Genomic DNA, 19,325 nt, shown 5'->3' with positions numbered 1-19,325 from the left:
AGGCTCCTCTGTCCGTGGGATTTCCCAGGCAAGAATACTGGAGTGGGTTGCCATGTCCTTCTCCAGGGGATCTTCCCGACCCAGGAATTGAACCTGGGTCTCCTGCATTGCAGGCAGACTCTTTACCGTCTGAATCACCAGGGAAGTCCTTTTGACAAGGCTGGAAATTACTACTCAGAAAAGCCTAGAGGCAGATCTTCAATTCAGCTTCAGCTGCCTCAGACGGCCCCCCTGTGGCAGCTGTCTGCCCTCTACCCTCTCTATGAGAGCCTGCTGCCTCATTTTCTGTGCTGAGATTTGTCATGGACAGTGAGATGTCTAGTTCCTCCAGGAAAACCCCAGCCCCTACCCAGAACTTCCAGGACCAGTTACCAGAGACCGCAGTTTGTTCTCCAAATCCGGGTTATTCACTAGGTCAAAAAAAACACACATGTAGGTGGTCAAAGCCCAGCTCAAGTTGATCAGAGTTCAGTGCAGCTCAGTCCAGTCCTTTGCCACCACTGAAGAATGAAGTGGGATCTATATATCGCTCTGACCAGTGTATGGGCCCAGCCTCCCATCTCCTGTGAGCACTTGTTTGGATGAAAACATACCATCTGTCTCACACACACTTGCAAAAGTAAGTAGACATTTTCAGGACTGTTGTAGCTATACTTTCATGAAAGAAACATACTGGCAGAGATCCAGCAATGCCCACTTTATACGAAAAAACCCTGTATTATGCCAAGCTTATTGAGTTCCTTGGAGCTGCAGTAACTCCAAACACTTTAAAAGAAGTATCTTGGCTCTTGTATCAGTTAAAACAAAATGAAACAAACCATCAGATTATTCTCCCTCTCCTGAGCACAGGGCTGGATTGCACTTCCTAGGTCCTCCTAGTTGGATGATGCTATTCTGGCCAATGAGTTGTCAGCCGGAGGGAAAGGGATCAGTTCTGGGCTGAGACAGTTAATTGCTGGGTGAGACTCTCCCAGTTCTGCTTCTTCCGGCTCTGATGCTGTGGATGCCTGTGTTGAAATAAAGCTTCTGTCAGTCTGAGTCCCTGAGAACTCCCTACCAACCCAAGTTGTACATACAGTGGGAAATTTGGGGATTTGCGAGTTTTGTTACTTCCCATCACCTAACCTAACTTGATTGATATACCACTCCACGCCACTCCCATTACCACTCTGCAGGAGAAATTTGATCCAACTCAGAGCCCCCATTAGGAAGTCCAGCTCTAAAGAGAAAATCATGGGAAATCTTCGTCTTTTACACATAGCCTCAGAGGTTACAGCCTTTTCCTTGTTACTTTAATTTCGACAGTAGTAGTAATAGTTGCTATTTATTATTTACTGTGTGCCAGGCACAGGACTCAGCTTTTTACATATAGGATTTAATATTCTCTTCTGGGCAACTTGAAGACTGCATTCACCAATATCATCAATGATCTAATTGCTAGATGGATGGATTTTGGTGGTCTTTGATATCTCTGTGGCATGTCTTCCCAGTGACTCCAACTTCTTGTTTCACCTTCTTTTCCCTTCAATGTGCTGTATCTGGTACTGGAGACAGAGCAGTGAATAAGACCAACACAGGCCCGCCCTCACAGAGCTTAAAGCCTAGCTGGGGAGACAGATGAGTCAGCAGATGATTACCATGCTGTGTGTTAAGAGCTAAAATAGTGCTAGATCAGGAGGCCTGAGGAACCTTTGGAGGGAGCCCATAACTCAGCCTGGCTAATGAGTTGTCAGCCGGAGGGAAGGGGACCAGTTCTGGGCTGAGACAGTTAATTGCTGGATGAGATTCCCAGTTCTGCTTCTCCTGGCTCTGATGCTGTGGAAGCCTGTGTTGAGATAAAGTTTCTGTCAGTCTGAGTCCCTGGGAACACCCCACCAACCCAAGTTGAACATATAGTGGAAAATTTGAGGATTTGTGCATTTTGTTACCTGTACTCCATTCAGCTAGCATTTAGGTCATTGATGATTTTGGTGAGTGCAGAAGAGTGGGTAGGCGAAAGTGAGAAGAAAGAATGATCCATGGGTAGGAGACATCATTTGCAACAGTGGGGAGATTGAAGTCTGGTTCAAGGCACTAGATAAGTATGGGTGGGACTTGAGCAGGGGAGTGTGGAAGAGATGAGGCCAGAGAGTTAAACCAAAGCAGATCATGTGAGAACTGGAAAGGCTCCAGTAAGAAGTGAAGGCCAAGGCTGTGAGCAAGGGAAGTAACACCTTCAGATTTGCAGTGGAAAATGGTACCTGAACCTGTTTCCTCAACTGTAAAATGGTGGTAACAGTAGCACGGTAAAGCTGTCTGGAGAATTCAATGAGATGATGCATGCAAAGAGTGCCTGGCATAGGGCATAGTATTCATTCAGCTAAGAGAGTCCCTTCCACTGTGAAGACTTGCACATAGCTCTGCATTAGTTATAAATGCAGTCTGTTGTAACTATTTAATTATTTACTTATGCAGCTCTCTCAGACTGAGAAATGAAATAATCAAGGCAAAAGACCATGTCCCAATCCTGTCTGTGTTTCCCGTTCCCAGCATATAAGCCTGGCAACTATTTGGCACTTGGTGAGTGTGGGCCAAGGACTGAAGCGAAAAACACCTCATAGGGGCAAGTGGGTGGGATGCGGGGACAGGACACATCCGGCCAAGAGGACGAGCTACGTTCCCACGAGAGATCCGGGCTGCTGTGAAGTGCCGGTTGCTGTGAAGTGCCCGCCCTTGGCCTCCAGCACAGATCACCTTCCAGGACCTTTCTCTAAGAAAGCCAAGTGCGAAAAAGGTTGCTTTCTCAGGTCAAATGAGTAGAGAATAATAAAATAAAGGTGGTTTTAAAAGTTTATTGTAGCCGCCGCTAGGCGTTAGTGAGGGGGTTGACACGAGCTTTTTAACTGGAAAAGCAAAATGCTGCCTTGTCCTGAGCTGCTTGGATCTTTGTGGAAGTAGGTGTGTTACAAGTCTATATGAGGGATTAGCATGGGCTCGCATCCCGATCCATCCACAGTCGAGTCACTGTCTTCCAGACTGGGAACCCACCAGACGCCCTGAGGGAGAGCAGGTGGGTGGAGATCAGGACAGGTGGATCGGGCCCTTGTGGGCGGAAGAAGATGCGTAGAAAGCTACCGGACAACCTCGGGGCAGGCAAGTGAAGGAGATTCGGGGAGGGATCGGGGAAACGGAGTGTACGAGGAAAGGGAATAACGGGCCTTTGGAGAGGGAGGGGTTAATCCGGGCTAGGCCGGGAGGAGGAACACGCGTGGTGACGTGGGAGGCGGGCTCTCAGCGCGGGCTCTCAGCGCTGCCTCTCGAAAACAACAGGCCGCTCCGGACAAACACTGGGTTAAGGGGGCGGGCCCAGGGGGTAGCCACGTGCCGGGTCGAGACGCTATTGGCTGTCCTGGAGTTGTTTGTGAGACGCCATTAGCGACGTCGCGGCGCTGCAACAAGCCAATTGGCCGGGACTCGGAGCCTAGCTGGGGTCGAGGTGGGGAGGAGGCGGCCGCCGCGGCACCGGGGCGGGCTGGGCTGAGCCGAGCGCCAGCGCTGCTCGCGCAGGGTCCAGAGCCCGAGCCCGAGAAGGGGTCGCCACCGCCATGCGCTGGGTCCGCGCGCTGCTGAAGAATGCGTCCCTGGCAGGGGCACCCAAATACATCGAGCACTTCAGCAAGTTCTCCCCATCCCCGCTGTCCATGAAGCAGTTTCTGGACTTCGGTACGAGTGAGCGGGAGGCGGCTGGCCGCGGGGGGTCTGCGAGGGGCGGGAGTGGGGGGTGAAGGAGTCCTGGTCATGAAGGGTTAACTCGGAGGCTAAGGGAGGCCGAGTGACAGGGAAGGTTTGCTTGCAGGAGTTCAGACAGGAAAGAGTTAACGGGGAGGCTGGGGCCGGTTGTGCTCGAAAGGGTTAAGGGCACCCCGGCTGAAGAGACTGGGCTGTTAGGGGGAAGTGGGGGGCACTGAGAAGGGGGGTCTACGGTGTCTTCCTGGGTTTTGTGAGGAGTCTTGGAGGGGAAGGGGCGTGAGGCCGTGCCATTGGAGCAGGAGATTGTATCCAGGCACTAAAGGGTTACTGGGGATTGTCCTGGCGATTCCAAGAGTAAAGGTCAGAGAGGAAATGGGGGTGTTGTGGGAGTGACTAGGGGCATTGCAAGGTGCAGCCTCGGGAAGAAGACCTGCCCTGGGGGTCTGTTAGCAGGAGGTACTCTTTAAGAGGAGTCAGCAGGAGAGAGGCCCTGACTGGTACACCTCCCCGCACTGAAAGAGCTGGCCCCCAGCTGTCCTGGAGAGCAAGGACACTTGAAGATCAAATCTACTGTGGCCTGGCCATCTGTCCCCAGCTGGGTAGGGGTCCGGGGCACCGTGAAATGGAGCCAGACAGCTTGTACCCATCCTTAGCTGCCCCTGGGTTCCTGGGCCAGGGTCACCTACCACCAGTGTTCTGGGAGTGGCAAGGCTGTGCCAACATGGTGACTGAAACAGGCATTGTGTGGACAGTGTCTGTTCACACGGAATTTCTATGGTGCCAGCTGGGGATTAGAAGGGGTTGCCCAGGTCTCTCAAGAGTTGAGGAGACAGTGCCTGGCTCAGGTTACAGCTGCGTCACTGATGGCAGGGGGCGGGGAGGTGGCAGCCAGGACACAGGGCATCTGTTGCCCGATACTTGTTCACCTGCTTCCCTCCATATCTGAGCTCCCGCCATGTAGGAAAGCTTCCTGAGCCCACTCCCAGCCTCCAGCAGTTGTCTAGTCCACACTGGACCCCAGTTAACAGAGCTGTCACAGCAGGGAGGCACTCAGAGTAGAGTGGTCCACTTGGAGTCCAGTGGGTAAAACAGATCTTCAGAGGGATAATGACACGCCCTGGGTGACAGAGTTAAAGGCAGAACCTGGACTTAGAACCCAGGTCTCCTGACTCTAGGCCATGGCATCATTCAGTCCTCTACCCGCTCTTCTTCTTCAAGCCAGACCAAGAATCTGTAAGTATTTGGGCCCCAGTTCCCCGACCCTGTCTACCTCTCAGGTGGGTGGGCATTAATGTAGGGGCAAGTCTACTGTGGACATAAAGACCACCTGGGCCAAGATGATGCCGGGACCCTATGCTGCAGTGGTCTGAGCATAGCTTCCCTCAGCCAGGGGAGCTCATCTCAAAGTAGGATGGGTTTCCCAGGCTCCTCTGGCCACCTGGCTCAAGCCCCTCAAAGTGAGTGTCTACTAGGAGGGAAAAGAAAGAGAAGAAGTGAGAGAACTTGGGCTGGAGGCAGCACCCCGTGGGCCCAGGGTGGCCCTGTCCCCTGTGGTTGAAGGCAAGCAGGATTCAGCTGGAGGTGGGGAAAGGACACAACCTCCCTGAGGGTTAGGCTGGGTAGTGTGGCGGTCACTGCTTGGGTCAGGAGGGACCCTTATCCTGTGCCTCCTTGTCGTCTTGTCTCTTCTGAACCCTCAGGAAATGAAGTATTTAGTGACCTGACCCCCTTCCCCACCACTCAGAGGTCTTCTGGCTCCAGTGCTTTGTAACTCTTAGGCTCACCTTTCCCTCTCCCACCAGGGTCCAGCAATGCCTGTGAGAAAACGTCGTTCACTTTCCTCAGGCAGGAGCTGCCTGTGCGCCTGGCCAACATCATGAAGGAGATCAACCTGCTTCCTGACCGGGTGCTGAGCACACCCTCGGTGCAGCTGGTACAGAGCTGGTGAGACCCTTGGCTAGATCCCCGTGCCCCCCACTCCATTGTCAGATGCCCGATGCTCCCAGCCTTGCAGAAGGTGCGGCAAGAGGAGAGGCATGGGGACTTTGAGAAGTAGGGGAGTTCTCACAGTCAAGTGGGAATCCTAGGCCATAGCAGGGACTCAGGTCAAGCTTCCAGCCTCCATGTCTTTGAGACAGCCCTATACCCACCACCCTCCATTCTCTGGAAAAGGAAATCATCATTTTCACACCAAAACCCAAATCGGGCTCATGGCAGCATTTGCCACCAGCCCTGACCCTGAGAATCTAGCACCTGTTGGATAACATCTAGCTGGGGCAGCTTTGTGGGAAACAGGAAGAAGTGAATCTTCAACTTGTATGATTCAAACAAATCAGCCTGTTTGGGATGTTGGAAAACACTCAGATAGACACAAGCTTGGCACAGTACCAACCCCAAAGAGCTTTAGACGGGCAAAGACCAAAAGTTGATTGCATACAGCAGCAGTAGCAGAGAGAAATTCTCAGTAAAGTTTACTCAAAAACTTTGTCCAGGGATAAGTATTAAAAACTGAATGACATTAACCAAAGGCCAATCACATGAAGAATAAACAAAAATCTGCTTTATAACTGGGGGGGGGTGAGTAGCTAATCGTGGTTAATCTTCAGTGGCATGCGTGCAGAAATCTTTTGCCTGTTATTCTGGCTGTGGCAGGTCTGGTACTACTGTGGTTTCCTTTTCAATTCGGGGCATCCACACCTACTTGGAGCTCAGTACTGTGTTAGGTTAGGGAAACAGCAGCAGCAGCTGCTGCTCACATCTCATGGGGAGAGTAAAAGGGGCAAACTCAAGAGCTCCATGGTGGCAGGAGCAGTAAGCGACTGAAGAGTTTGTTTTATTTAAATTAATAGCAAAATAATGTTGCGTTAAAATAACATTGGTTTCTTCCCCTCATTGCAGAATGCTCACTTTGACATTTGGAGAACACAGAAAAGTAGATAAAAGAAAATGTCCATTATTTCCCTCCACCCTTTAACCAAACATTCAGGTTTTGTAAGTGCCCTTTATTGATGCCCTTCCAGCTTTTTTCTGTGCATGAGTGTGCTATAAATGACTTACTCTAACTCAGTGAGGATAAAGTAAGGAAAGACCAGGCACATGGTCTGTGCACAGTGAGTTTCGGTTGAATCAGAACATTGTGGGGAAGTTGAAATGGAGGCAGAGAAGAGGTGACATGTCACTGGGCCTTATAAGTTGCCTAAGTGAACTTTGACCTAGAAAGGAGGGAAGAGCATTCAGACCAAAGGAACTGCTTGTGCAAAGGTGTGGAGGCAGGAGAGAGCCTGGCTAGGGCATCTGAGCACTCACTTTATGGACAGAGCGCTGTTACTGCAAGTGATGAAAGTGGATGGGGGTACAGAGGGCAGAGCCTGATTTTTTTGTGGCACAATGAGGTCACTGCTCACTGGGGCCTATCCCTTAGAGGTCCAGGACCTCTGAGCCAACCGGCATTTCCTGCCGTGGGGCAGCGTGGAAGGCATGGGGAGGAGACAGAAGGTGCCATCTGTTCTCTCCAGCCCTCCTCCGGCTCTGTCCAGCTGAGTGACCTGGCTGCCTCTCCAGGACAGGGCTCCTCGGGCCCCTCCTTGGACACTTGTTTCCTTGAAAAGTCAGGAGATGTGGGGAGGGAGGGCAGGGAGGTGCTGATTGTCCGTGATACCCCCAAGGCCCATAGAGCCCCTTCTTTTTTAAAAAAAATATTCATTTATTATGTGGCTGTGTTGGGTCTGAGCTGTGGCATGTGGGATCTTCCTTGTGTCATGGGGATCTTTCATTATGGCACGTGGATTCTCTATTTGCGGTGCAAGGGCTTAGTAGTTGTAGCACACAGGCTGAGTTGCTCTGTGGCATATGGGATCTTAGTTCCCTGACCAGGGATCGAACCCATGTCCTTTGCATTGCATGGCAGATTCTTAACCACTGGACTGTCAGGGAAGTCCCAGAGTCCCTTCTTGAAAATCAGTTACTCATGTCCGGGCTTGGCCTGACTTAATTCTTCTCTCAAAGCTGGGAAGTAATGACCAGCAACAGCAGGAGAGAGTGAAGTGAGACAAGAGGGAATGCTTCCCAGTGGATGATTCATTTAGAGGAGAGCACACCAAGGTATTGCTAGAGTGTGCTGACACAATAAAGAGACAGCCTGCTGAGACTGTTTCCAGAGAATGGGCATCAAATGCAGCAAGAGGGATTGTGGTCTGAGGCAAGGAAGAACTTCCTGAGACAGACCTCCCTCTTCATGGGAACCCCCTTGCCAACTTGGATGATGGAGATGGTGAAGGTAGGCAGTTTCACAAGAGGAAGGGGAAAACCTACCAGAGAGCTTGGCAAGAGGGCTACTAGCCTCAGAGACCGATGAGTGAGCAGTTAAACCTTTCCTTTGGAAATGGACAAGACTTGTGCACATGCTGTCGGTAATAGTGGTGGCAGTAGTTAACACGTGGCAACAGCTAGTGGAGTTTCTACTCAGCTGGGGAGAGGGTCTAGGCAGGTGAGCAAGTGGAGAATTCCTGTTTCTAAACAAACCTGATGTATTATTTCGACTGGACTGACTTGGGGTCATGGGATCCTGTTTTGGAGGTGACTGGAAGGTGAAGGAAAGCCCTGGGTGTGGCACCAGCATGCCTGACTTTGAGGCTTGCCTTTTGTGCCTGTTGGATACTTAACGTTTGGCCAACCACATGGCCCCTCTGAGTCTCAGCTTCCTCATCTGTAAAATGGGTGAGATGCCACTGCTGGATGTGGAAGTACACGAACTCTACACACGAGTGATGTCTGTGATCTTCTGGCAGCAGCACCTTCTGGCCAAAGATGAGGTGCTGTGGCAGAGGTTCTCTTAAGAGTGTAGTCATGGTGGTGGATGACAATGACAGAGGCAGACACCCCTGGAAGTCCTGCTGGCCATCAAGAGCTGCTCTGAGCATGTCCTTACTCATTTACCCTTCACAACAACCTTGCGGAGTAGGCCTTTTTATCATCCCTGTTTTGTAGATGAGGAAACAGAGGTTCAGAGAGACTAAGAAACTAGCCTGAGTTCATCAGGTAGTAAGTGGTGGAGCTGGGATTCCAATCCAGGCTGTGTGATCTGGGGGCTGTGCTCGCAAAGGAAAGGGAGTGAGCCGTGTTCTGGAGGAGTCAGATATTTCTAAGCAAAGCATGTCAGCGGGAAAGTAGATTTTCTTTACAGAGATTATTTGATGGCTAGTGTTGCGGGGGCACAGAGGGGTAACCTTTACATCTCGCAGGGGAGAGTGATAGGCTGAAAAAGGGCATGGAGTTTGGGGATGTATCTGGAAAATGGAGGGTTGAGTGAGAGTTGCAGAGTAGAATCAAATGACAGTGAGCCACTCCTGTGGCTAATAGTGCCTTTGCAGGGGTGTAGTATGGGAAGGGGGTGAGAATGGGTACCACGGCACATTCTCATGAACCTCCCTTGCCTCAGCAAGGTGTGTGGACACCAAACCCAGTAGTCTTTGCCCTTGAAAAGAATGACCGCCTCACTGGTTCCGGGCACCCAGGGCCTGCTCTGCGCCAGGCCCTGGGCTGTAGCCAAAACCTGCCATTGAATCCCTCAGCCATCACTTATGTAATCCGAGTGGATCGGCCACCAGCATCGCCTCCTCTGATCTGCTCCTGCTGTTGCGAAGCCCACTTCACACACTGGGACCGGAGAGCAGCACTGTCAGCAATGGGGCCCAGGTCGGCCTGGCTCAGGGCCGTGCCCAGCGCCCCTCCACAGGCAGCTTCCAGATACCAGCACGTCTCCACCTCTCCCCTCCTCGCAGGGCCTTTGCCTTGTTTACACCCTGGTCCCCAGCGGCTGTGGACACACACCCCTACAGGCGTCCAGACTCACACAGGCTCCCTACTCCTCTGCCCACACAAGCCTGCGTGTGCCTCCTCCCACTCTGCCAGGTGTTCATTCCGACATCCCTACACCCAGGCTTACCCACACACACTCAGACAGGCATACACATGGTCCCTCCTTTCACCAAATTCTACCCCTCCCACCTGCCAAATCCAGGGCTCTGGATTGGCCGGAAAGCCCCAGAAGGCAGGGTTTGGGGCCTCCACCTGACTTGGTAGAGGGGAGGGGAGGACACGCCAGCTGTCACCCAGGAAGTCCTGGGTGGCCTTGCTTACTGCTGAGGTCACCAGGCCAGGCCTTCCCTAGTGCTTCACATTGGCCTGTTCAGCCAGGCCCAGGGCAGGTGACGCATCTATCGTTGCATCACTGCTCCAGACTGTCCGTGTCTAAGCCCAACTCTTTCTCTGCCCCTCCAGGGTGGGCTGTTTTGGAGCCAGCATCACTCCCTCCTTTCCCTTTTCAGGACCACGGGTAAGGTCTGGTCTGCCAGACTCTTGAGGGGTTTCAGGCCCAGTCACGGCTCCCCTGGGAGAATTCTCGTCATCCTCTCCTCTCCCTTCCGGGAGTACACCCAGGACCACTCCCCTGATGGAATGTCCCCCAGAGGAAGGCGGGCAGAGATTCTAATCCCTGCTTCACAATCCAGGAGACTGAGGCCTGAATGAGGCTGCGGCTCTCCCCAGAGCCGTGCCAGCTGGCACTCCCACTGCCAGTCCATCCTGGTGCCCTTTGTTTTACTTCATGCCACCCCCCTTGGTGGTTCATTAGGCAGCCACAGGGGGTGGGGCCAGCAGCGAGAGCTCTCATCCTGTCACCAACCCCCAGTCCTGGCCCAGCTGGTCAGAGCCCTGTAGTTCCAACTTCCTCCCTCTCTGTTTGCTCTCTGAGTCTTGGGAAGGGGTTCCAGGGCACCTACCCCCAGCTGGTCTCCTTTCTCTCCTGTCTCTGTCTGTTTTTACAATTACATACTTGCAGGTCCTCCTCTCAAATCCCCTCTCCCTCTAAGAATCACATGAGCCTGAAGCATTCTCTTGGGCATGGGATCCAGGGATCTGGAGTAACAGGCCTGTGAGAGAGCATTTCGGCCCTGAATGTTGACTTCTTCATCTGTGAAATGGGTCTAGCAGTAGCACACCCCCACAGGGTCATTGTGGAGGTTAAATTGGGGGAGCATAGAGCAGAGCCCTAGCACAAGGCCAGCACCGGTAGACACTGGTTGCCCTCACCATGGACATCAGCAGCATCACTGTTAGGACCGGTGTAGACAGTGAGCACTTGGCCATGTTGTGTAGACTTGGCATCAGACAGACCTGGGTTTGAATCCCAGTGTGAATGCTTACTGTGTGACCTGAAACATATTATCTGCCCTCTCTGAGCTGATTTCCTTATCTGCAAAAGGGGGAAATAGCACATGCTCATGAAGCCTCCTGGGAGATGAAAGCCCCTGCGTAGACTCTGAGCACAGGTGAGCACTGATGGTCACTGGGTAAGCGGCGGCTATTGTTATTCTCCAGGAATTCTGAGGTGAGGGCGTAGGAGGGCCGCTCTGACTGTCTGCTGGGGCTCTGAGGATGGTGAGGGGGTTCCAGGGAGAGCTGATCACCTCTGCTACGAGTGACTCTGCCACCTCCTGCCAGGCGCTGGGAGCAGCAGCAGGGCTGGGAAAGCCCCATCTGTTCTCCGTGGCTGTCCAGAGCATGACAGATTCAAACATGGTGATTCAGAGCCTGTGCCCAGTGTAACCAAGAGGAGTGTGTCACGTGCCACCTGGGGACTAAGAGGGTGCCCTCCTCAGCTGTTGACAGTGTCTGAACCACTGTTCATAACAAGAGCAAGCATTTAGAGTACTCACTATTTGCTAGGCACTGTGTCAATTATCACATTTCATTCTCACCAAAAAGCAGTGATAGCAGTAGGTACAATACCCTCCCTTTTTCTGATAAGGAAACTCACGCCCAGAGAGGTTCCATGACTTCCCAGAGCCACACAGCTCAAAGTGGAAAAGCCCAGCCTGGGACTTGGCAGAGCCAGCCTCAAAGCTAGCTCTTTCACCGTCTTCTCTACTGGGTTAAGCAAGAGAGAGGAGAGTGGCAGTAGGTGAAGGGAGCAGGGCATTCCAGGCAGAGAGAACCACACAGGACCAGGGGGCTGAGCCCTTTTGAGCAGCCAGCGCTGTATAGTGGCAGGAGCACTGGAGGCCTGTCTTCACTATATCACCTCCCAGCTGTGGAACTGCCTCAGGCCTCAATTGAGGAGACTGTGAAATGGGGCTGATTCCTGCTGTTGCTGCTGTTCTTACTGTTAAGGTCAAAGCCCTGCGTACATGGGACTTTGGATTATGGTGGGACCTCTTCTAGAGGGACTGTTAGGCCCCCAGGGCCCTCCCTGGTCAGACTCTAGTGGCCCCTCTTCCTGCCAGCCCAAGTGTTTCTGCCAGAGAGAGGCTCAACTCTCTGCCTTCCCCAAGAGAGTGAGCTACTGCGGGCTGGAGTGTTAGTAGGAAAGCAGTGGCTCCCTGCCTCACAGTGGGGACGGGGGGGACAGTGGCTCCAGTTTGACAGCATCCAGGCAGCTGGGCCCCTTCAGGCTCTCCATGGGCTCCAGCCCCACCCCGTGTCAGAGCTGGGCATGCCCAGCCCCCACCAACTCCCCCCCACCTCGTTTTTCCCACCCACCATTTAAAATCCAGTTCCCTAGGAACTGGGAACAGGATGCCAGCTCCTGGTGTCCAGAGTCAGCATGTGAGGTTGTCTCCTTGAACCCCTGCTCTGTGAGAGCGCTGGGCTGGGATACAGCAGCCACCCGGCAGGCAGACACTAGGTCTGTTTCCAGGATGGCGGGGGAGGCTGAGTGCCTTGCTGTCACCGCTGGTCTTGGGCAAGGCCCCCTCCCCCGTCTGGGCCTCAGTCTTCTCACCAGGAGCCCCGTGGGTGGGGTGGCCTCCAAGCGCCTTCTAAGACGGCTCTTCTAGGACAGCAAAGCAAAGGCCCTCTGAGAACCAACAAATCAGAGGTTTGCTTGCACAGTACGTTTACTGTCTTGTCGAGGGAGTCACAGATGGAGCTTGTCAACCCATGCAGCCCACTCTGCGCTGCCCCCTGCAGGCACAGGGCAAACGTTGGGTTGGCAGAGTCCGGTGGGCAGGGGCCTGGCCCTGAGTTAAGGTGATGCCCCCTCCCCTCCTGCACAGGTATGTCCAGAGTCTCCTGGACATCATGGAGTTCCTGGACAAGGACCCTGAGGACCATCGGACCCTGAGCCAGTGAGTGAGGCGCTGGCTAGGGGCGGGAGGGCAGGTGTGAGCCGCAGCTCCAGGGGCAGAAATGCCCGTAGGATGACGGAAATGCCCCTGTCCTTGGGGTTATCCAGGGTGAGCGGGGAGACAGCGCTCAATCCTGGTGTGTCTGATGCGGGGGGACCCAGGACCCACCCGGTGGAGCTCCCAGGCTGCCAGGCAGGCAGTGGGAGGTCTGGGCGGCCTTCAGAAGCAGTGGGCTGGGAAGAGTCGAGTGGGTGAAGGCAGTGTGAAGAGAAGGGCAGAGCAGGGAGAGTCGGAGGGTGTCCCAGAGCCAACATCTACCCCCCACCCCGCAGGTTCACTGACGCCCTGGTCACCATCCGGAACCGCCATAATGACGTGGTGCCCACAATGGCTCAGGGCGTACTGGAGTACAAGGACACCTATGGCGACGACCCCGTCTCCAACCAGAACATCCAGTACTTCTTGGACCGCTTCTACCTCAGCCGCATCTCCATCCGCATGCTCATCAACCAGCACAGTGAGCGGGCGCAGGGCCATTCAGTGTTCAGAGGTTTACAGAAAGCAAAACTGTGTCACTTCTTTTTGTGGTGTTCATAACAATCTCGTTACACTCGGAAACAGGTGGTTTTCTAGAGTTTCTTATTCTAGGAGAATTAACTATGAGTGTTGCAAAATCATAGCCAATCATTAAATACACAAGATGGTAAAAGTTATTTTAATGTATAGCAAAAGAGAAGAATTAAATATAATGTAGAATGTGTGGGAATGAGACTTCTGAGAAGAAGAATGTTTCAGGCCTGCAAAGGTCCAAAACTGGCCTGATTTGAGGTTGTAGGGTCTGGTCAGAGGAGAGAGGGTAGGAGGGTAGGGAGACGGTGTTAGGGTCAGAAGGGTTAGAAATAGAGGTGAAGTCCTGGAGAGCCAGGGGAAGGAGGGAGGGAGCGCTGAGGCACACGGCCCCGCCAACTGCACCCACCGTTTCTGCCTGTAGCCCTGCTCTTTGATGGCAGAACCAACCCTGCCCACCCCAAACACATCGGCAGCATCGACCCCAACTGCAACGTCTCTGAGGTGGTGAAGGGTGAGTCATCCTCACTGTGCCTGGCCCACAGAGGAGCCCTAGTGAACCCCCAAGTTTACCTGGCCAGAGGGTGACCCATTCATTCCCCAGTGGGTGGGGGCCACATGCCCATGGGTTTAATGTTGGTGACACCCACTGTTGATACCAAGAGAACTGCCTGCTGGGGGGAGGCCACCCATTCCCTGATGACCCCCTGCTGCTTTCAGATGCCTACGACATGGCCAAGCTCCTGTGTGACAAGTATTACATGGCCTCTCCTGACCTGGAGATCCAGGAGATCAATGGTGAGCGAATAAGGCTGTGTGTGTCTAAGGGCTGTGGACATGGGAGAGGGAAGTGAGGTAGGAGTCAGGAAACGAGGGAGATGCAGAGCTATTATTATATTACTATTACTAATTTATCTAGTAAATATTTATTAAGCAGTAAACACAACAGGCAAGGTCCCTGTTCCCATGGAGCTCACATTCCTGGTGTTGGGGAGGTTGGGGAACGGGGCCTTTAACCAGTGAGTGAATAATAAACAAGCTAATTTCAGGTCATGATATGTGACAGGAAGGAAACAAAATGAGATAACCTGACAGTCATGGGTAGGAGCAGTGTATTAGATGGGATGTCAGTTTGGCTGTCTTCCTGGAATCCAAAAATGCTTAATTTGAGAGACAGGTTTTCCTCTCGCTAGCCCCTGGGATAGAATGATCAAAGCCAGCTATACCCCCTCACGTCTCAGTTCCAGCTTGGCAAAGTTTTGGGAAAGAGGATGTGGAAGGCAGGGCCTGGGAGTTGATCACACCACTTCCCTGTCTCCCAGCTGCAGAGGAGGCTGAGAATTTAGTCTCTAGCTGAGCAGTTACATGCTAGTTAAAACTTTGGGGGAGGTAGGCGTCTATTACTAAAAGAAGAAAGGGAATGATGGACACAGAGGATGGCTACAAGGATCCTACTTTTGATGGAGTAGTTGAGAACCAGAAGGACCAGTGTGGTGGGGTTAGGAGATTGAAGGGGTGAAGGGCGGGAGAGAGAGGCTGGTCATGCAGGGCCCATGGGCTACAGACGGGAGCTGGGATTTTGAGAAACCACTGGAGGTTTGAGGCATGGTCATGACAGGATCTGAGTAACATTCTAAAGGTATTTAGAGGTTGGAGGAGGCAGGAGAGGACCCAGGAAGACCAGTTAGGAGGTCACTGTAGATTTAGGCAAGGGGAGGGGAAGGCAGCAGAGAGGAAAAGGGGGTGAACTGGATAAAGACCTTGGAGGTGGAGGGGTGAGGAGGACCAGAGACCTGGAAGTTACCTCTCCCCTCCCCACCACCGCCCTGCTCCTCAGCCACTCTGGCCTGTGCACCAGAAACATAAGGCGTTTATGCCTTATGCCTGCAAGTCACACTGCCCATATCCTAGTCTTCCCTTAAGAGCCTATTCAAGTCCAGCTCCTCTGAAAAGCCTCCCCAGACCTCCCAGAGAGGAGTTAGGCCCTGCCTGCCCCAAGTGGACCTCTAAATTGCACTGTTTAAATTACTTGGGGGCAGAAACCAAAGGGCAGAGACAGGCCACTTTACTTCCGGATCCCCAGGATCAGGCCCAGAGCCTTGCACACAGCTCTGGGTACAGCACCTGATGTGAAAGTGACTTGTGCATTTCTCTGTCTAGACTTGAATTTCTGAGAGGGTAGGGCTGAATTTTATTCAGCTTTTTGTCTCCACTTGCCCAGCACAGGGCCTCAGATTCCCTCATTCATTGATCCATTGCACATTTATTGAGCTTCTGCTACATACAGAACTCTGTGCCAGGCACCAGGAAGATACTCAGTCCCTAAAACCAAGAAACTCTCCAGGTTAGAATGATTCTTAGGAAGTAGGATGCTGGTGTCAGGATCACCTGGATAACCCCCTCCCCTCTCCCCTGGGTGAAAAAGCTCTCCAGGGGATTCTGGTATCAAGGTGAATGCTAGTAGGCTAAGTGTAGCATAGATAGATACTATTTGAGTGGATAAATGATGAATAGATGGATAGATAAACAGTGGATGAATGGAAGGATGGATCTGTACTCTGAATGAATGGATAGATTGAAAAGATAGACATTTGAACAGATGAATAGACTGAAAGACAATTGGATGGTTGGATGTGTAGATAGAGGAATGAATAGATGTTGAATGGATATGATTGATGAATGGGTGGATACTGGGTGGGTGGATGGATAGACACTGTATGATAGATGGATATTACATGGAGAGGTAAATGGATGAATGGACACAGTGAATGAAAAGATGGATGAATGAATGAGCAGATGGATGGACGATGGATGGTGGTTGAGTGCTGGATGTTAGATGCTGGTGAATGAATGCTGAATGGTGACCTCTTGACAATCTCCTGATCTTTGGTCTGGACTTCCCTGGCAGCATCCAACTCCAAACAGCCAATTCACATGGTTTATGTCCCCTCCCACCTCTACCACATGCTTTTTGAACTCTTCAAGGTGAGGAGACTGGGGGATATTCCTTTGTGAGGGTGGGGGGTGGTTAGGTCTAGGCTGCTCTCACTGTATCTTATCATGTTTTCCACTACAGAATGCCATGCGAGCAACTGTGGAAAGCCATGAATCCAGCCTCACTCTTCCACCTATCAAGGTCATGGTGGCCTTGGGCGAGGAAGATCTTTCCATCAAAGTATGTGACCCTTGACTTTGAGGGCCAGAGAGCAGTGGTATGGAGACTTCCCTCCTGCCAGGAGATGGGCTTAGGGAAGACGCTGGGGGTGAGGAAGACCTGAGAAGATCAGGGATGGGGTGTGGAGAAAACTGAGCTCTAGAGACCCTGACACGTCCTGTCTCCCCCAGATGAGTGACCGAGGTGGGGGTGTTCCCTTGAGGAAGATTGAGCGACTCTTCAGTTACATGTACTCCACAGCTCCCACGCCCCAGCCTGGCACCGGGGGAACCCCACTGGTGAGCTGGCTTCACTCCAGTTCCCCCCAGCCTGAAGAATGCGTGTCAGTCTTCTTGTCTCTTCTTATCAAATTGTCACTCGTGCCCATCACTTGCTTCCCTACCTCCCATGGTCCCTCCATGGGAGGCTGCAGGCTGTGTGTGATGTCAGTTCCCTCTTCGGAGTCTGGGCCTCCTTGTTCCTCCTCCCTCTCCCCAGCCTGCACCTCCCTACCTGTCAGTGGGTGTCTCTCTGTCACCTTTCCTCAGTTATCCCTGTCCTCTCTCTCTCTCCACAAGTAACTACCTCTCTCTTGGCATTATTCAGCTCACCAGCACCTCCGTGTCCATTCCCAGTGGAATAGGCGGGACTAAGTGTGGGAAATAAGAGACAAAGAGGTGCCCGGTGACCTGTGCAGACCCCTAACTACCAGAGCCAGCCTCCTCTCCTGCCCTGCCATGCTCCCCACCCCCACCATGCCCTGCATCCTTCCTCTCTCCACTGGACTGATTCCCCTCTCCCGACTGTCCCCATCTTGTCTCCGAGCTGTCCCTCTTTCCTGTCCCCTCCTCACCCTGGTGCTGGGACCCCCCTCTACGACCCCAGCTGAGCCGTCCTCACTCAGCATATAGGTCCCTGCAGCTCCAGGGAGCCCAGGCCCAGTGTCTCACTGCGCTCCCTTCTCGCCTCCTTGCAGGCTGGCTTCGGGTATGGGCTCCCCATTTCCCGCCTCTATGCCAAGTACTTCCAGGGGGACCTGCAGCTCTTCTCCATGGAGGGCTTTGGGACCGATGCTGTCATCTATCTCAAGGTGAGGGCCCCTGCCTGCAAACCCCACCCAAGGGGCGGGGGTGGGTTGCTGACAGGTCGGGCCTGTTCTTAGGTTTCTTTTCCATCCCTCCAATCTTTTCCTGATTTCAGACTGAGAATCAGAGCAGAGCTACATTTCCCCAGCCACCAGGCGCTCCTAAGTTGGCAGGCAGTTTCAGGGTCTGTGGTGCAGGAGTAAAGATCCTGTTCTGGGAAGCCTTGACTTGTGAGGAACCATGGAGAACTCATTCAGCTCAGGAGGCGACTGAGGCCCAGAGCTGGTGACCTTGTTCAAGGTCACACAGCTGGCCTCCTCCCTCTTCCTCCCTGACCTTTAAAGTGAACAGCCTTTTTAAACGGGCAGGAGCAAGCCACAGAAGGGACAGACGCTTTCATGGGTCTTTCTGGTTTAGTCATCTCAGCCAGTGTGGCGCCTGGCTGGGCTGACATGTGGGCCACAGTTAGTGGCCACTGGAGGAGCCCACCGTTGGGCAAGGGTGGTCTTCCAGGGGGTGGGAAAGGTGCAGAAAAGCAGAAGAGGCTGATCCTGATGCCCCTCAGGCCCTGTCCACGGACTCAGTGGAGCGCCTGCCTGTCTACAACAAGTCAGCCTGGCGCCACTACCAGACCATCCAGGAGGCCGGCGATTGGTGTGTGCCCAGCACGGAGCCCAAGAACACGTCCACGTACCGTGTGAGCTAGGAGCTGCCTACACCCAGGAGAATGGACTGCTGTCTCTGGGTCCAGCCACCGTGGTGACCTTCCCCATTCCCCGCCCCCCCCAGGTGCAGGAGGCTCTCCCTGTTGACCAGCTTCTGTCTCTTTGGAAATCACTGCAGTGACTAGTCTGTGGTGGCCCCTAAGTGCCAATCTCTTGTCTCCATGGAGACCCCTTGGTGGTCTCCCTGGGTCCAGTCTCTGTGGGCAATGCCTGAGGATTGGAGGATGTCTCCATCCTGATGGGGTGTTCCAGAGATACGTTTCCATGGCAGTTTTCCTCTCTCAGCCCAGAGCTGCCACTTCTCTGCCAGGGGCCCTCTGTCCCCCTCACTGCCCACCACAGCCCTGGCCTTCCAAGTGGACGCCCCTGCTTGCCTTACTGTCCTGGCCCATGCCGGTACCCTGGCGCTGGTCTGGTGTCAGTGTCGGGAAGGGGCCAGGTGCCTGCCACATCTGGGGTAGTGGGAGGGGACCCCTGACTGGGGATCTGGTCCTATAGTCTCTCCCTGCTCTCTAAGGTCAAAGTTAGGAGGGAGGGGTTTCTCACCTGGGGCTCACCCCTAAAGCTGAATAATCTGGGAGGACACAGAGGTCAGCTGCCCAGCCTCTCCTCCCTGTCGGTAACCCCAGCAATGTTTCTGCCACTTCCAGAGCCCTTCCCCTGCATGTCCTCATGTGCATACACCTACCCATCGCCCACGGTCTCCCCTGAGCAGACCCCAACTCCCACTGTGCCTGGACACGGTGTGTGCTTGGGGTGGCTCTCTCCCTAGAATGTTGTGTGTATATAGCTAGTTTTATAGCCCCGAATGCCCCTACCCTTCCCCTTAGCACACAGGGGGTTAAAGTTGTGTGCTCCTCCCAGTGGCTATGATGGTGACAATGACATCTACAGTAAAGAGGAGATGGAATGAGACTGCGGCCCATCTGCTTTCCTGGGG

General features: G+C 53.2%; 1 protein-coding gene across 2 annotated transcripts; it reads left to right on the top strand.

The window, feature by feature from the left end:
• Positions 1 to 3,446: 3,446 nt before the first annotated feature.
• PDK2 (pyruvate dehydrogenase kinase 2) lies at positions 3,447 to 19,300 on the top strand. Of its 2 annotated transcripts, none has more exons than XM_020914147.2 (11): positions 3,447 to 3,702; positions 5,532 to 5,673; positions 12,783 to 12,854; positions 13,187 to 13,371; positions 13,846 to 13,935; positions 14,142 to 14,219; positions 16,330 to 16,406; positions 16,498 to 16,596; positions 16,767 to 16,874; positions 17,552 to 17,665; positions 18,226 to 19,300. In XM_020914147.2, exons 1-11 carry the CDS (start codon positions 3,585 to 3,587, stop codon positions 18,364 to 18,366), a joined length of 1,224 nt encoding a protein of 407 aa, XP_020769806.1. In that variant the 5' UTR covers positions 3,447 to 3,584; the 3' UTR covers positions 18,367 to 19,300. The 2 variants fall into 2 exon arrangements, with proteins under 2 accessions (XP_020769806.1, XP_020769807.1); XM_020914148.2 differs by lacking the exon at positions 3,447 to 3,702 and adding an exon at positions 4,640 to 4,962.
• Positions 19,301 to 19,325: the final 25 nt, after the last annotated feature.

This window comes from Odocoileus virginianus, chromosome 17 (assembly GCF_023699985.2).
Source record: "Odocoileus virginianus isolate 20LAN1187 ecotype Illinois chromosome 17, Ovbor_1.2, whole genome shotgun sequence".
Classification (NCBI taxonomy): Eukaryota; Metazoa; Chordata; class Mammalia; order Artiodactyla; family Cervidae; genus Odocoileus; species Odocoileus virginianus.
Note: the sequence above shows the minus strand (reverse complement) of the source record. Positions and strands in the feature narration are given on the sequence as shown.

What these genes read in the sequence shown, in the direction of transcription:
- PDK2 (XM_020914147.2), top strand. Translation starts at nt 3,585, where the DNA reads ATGCGCTGGGTCCGCGCGCTGCTGAAGAATGCGTCCCTGGCAGGGGCA. An exon ending in GTGCAGCTGGTACAGAGCTG is followed by an intron (nt 5,674 to 12,782) that starts GTGAGACCCTTG and finishes CCTCCTGCACAG; the next exon opens with GTATGTCCAGAGTCTCCTGG. An exon ending in CGTCTCTGAGGTGGTGAAGG is followed by an intron (nt 13,936 to 14,141) that starts GTGAGTCATCCT and finishes TGCTGCTTTCAG; the next exon opens with ATGCCTACGACATGGCCAAG.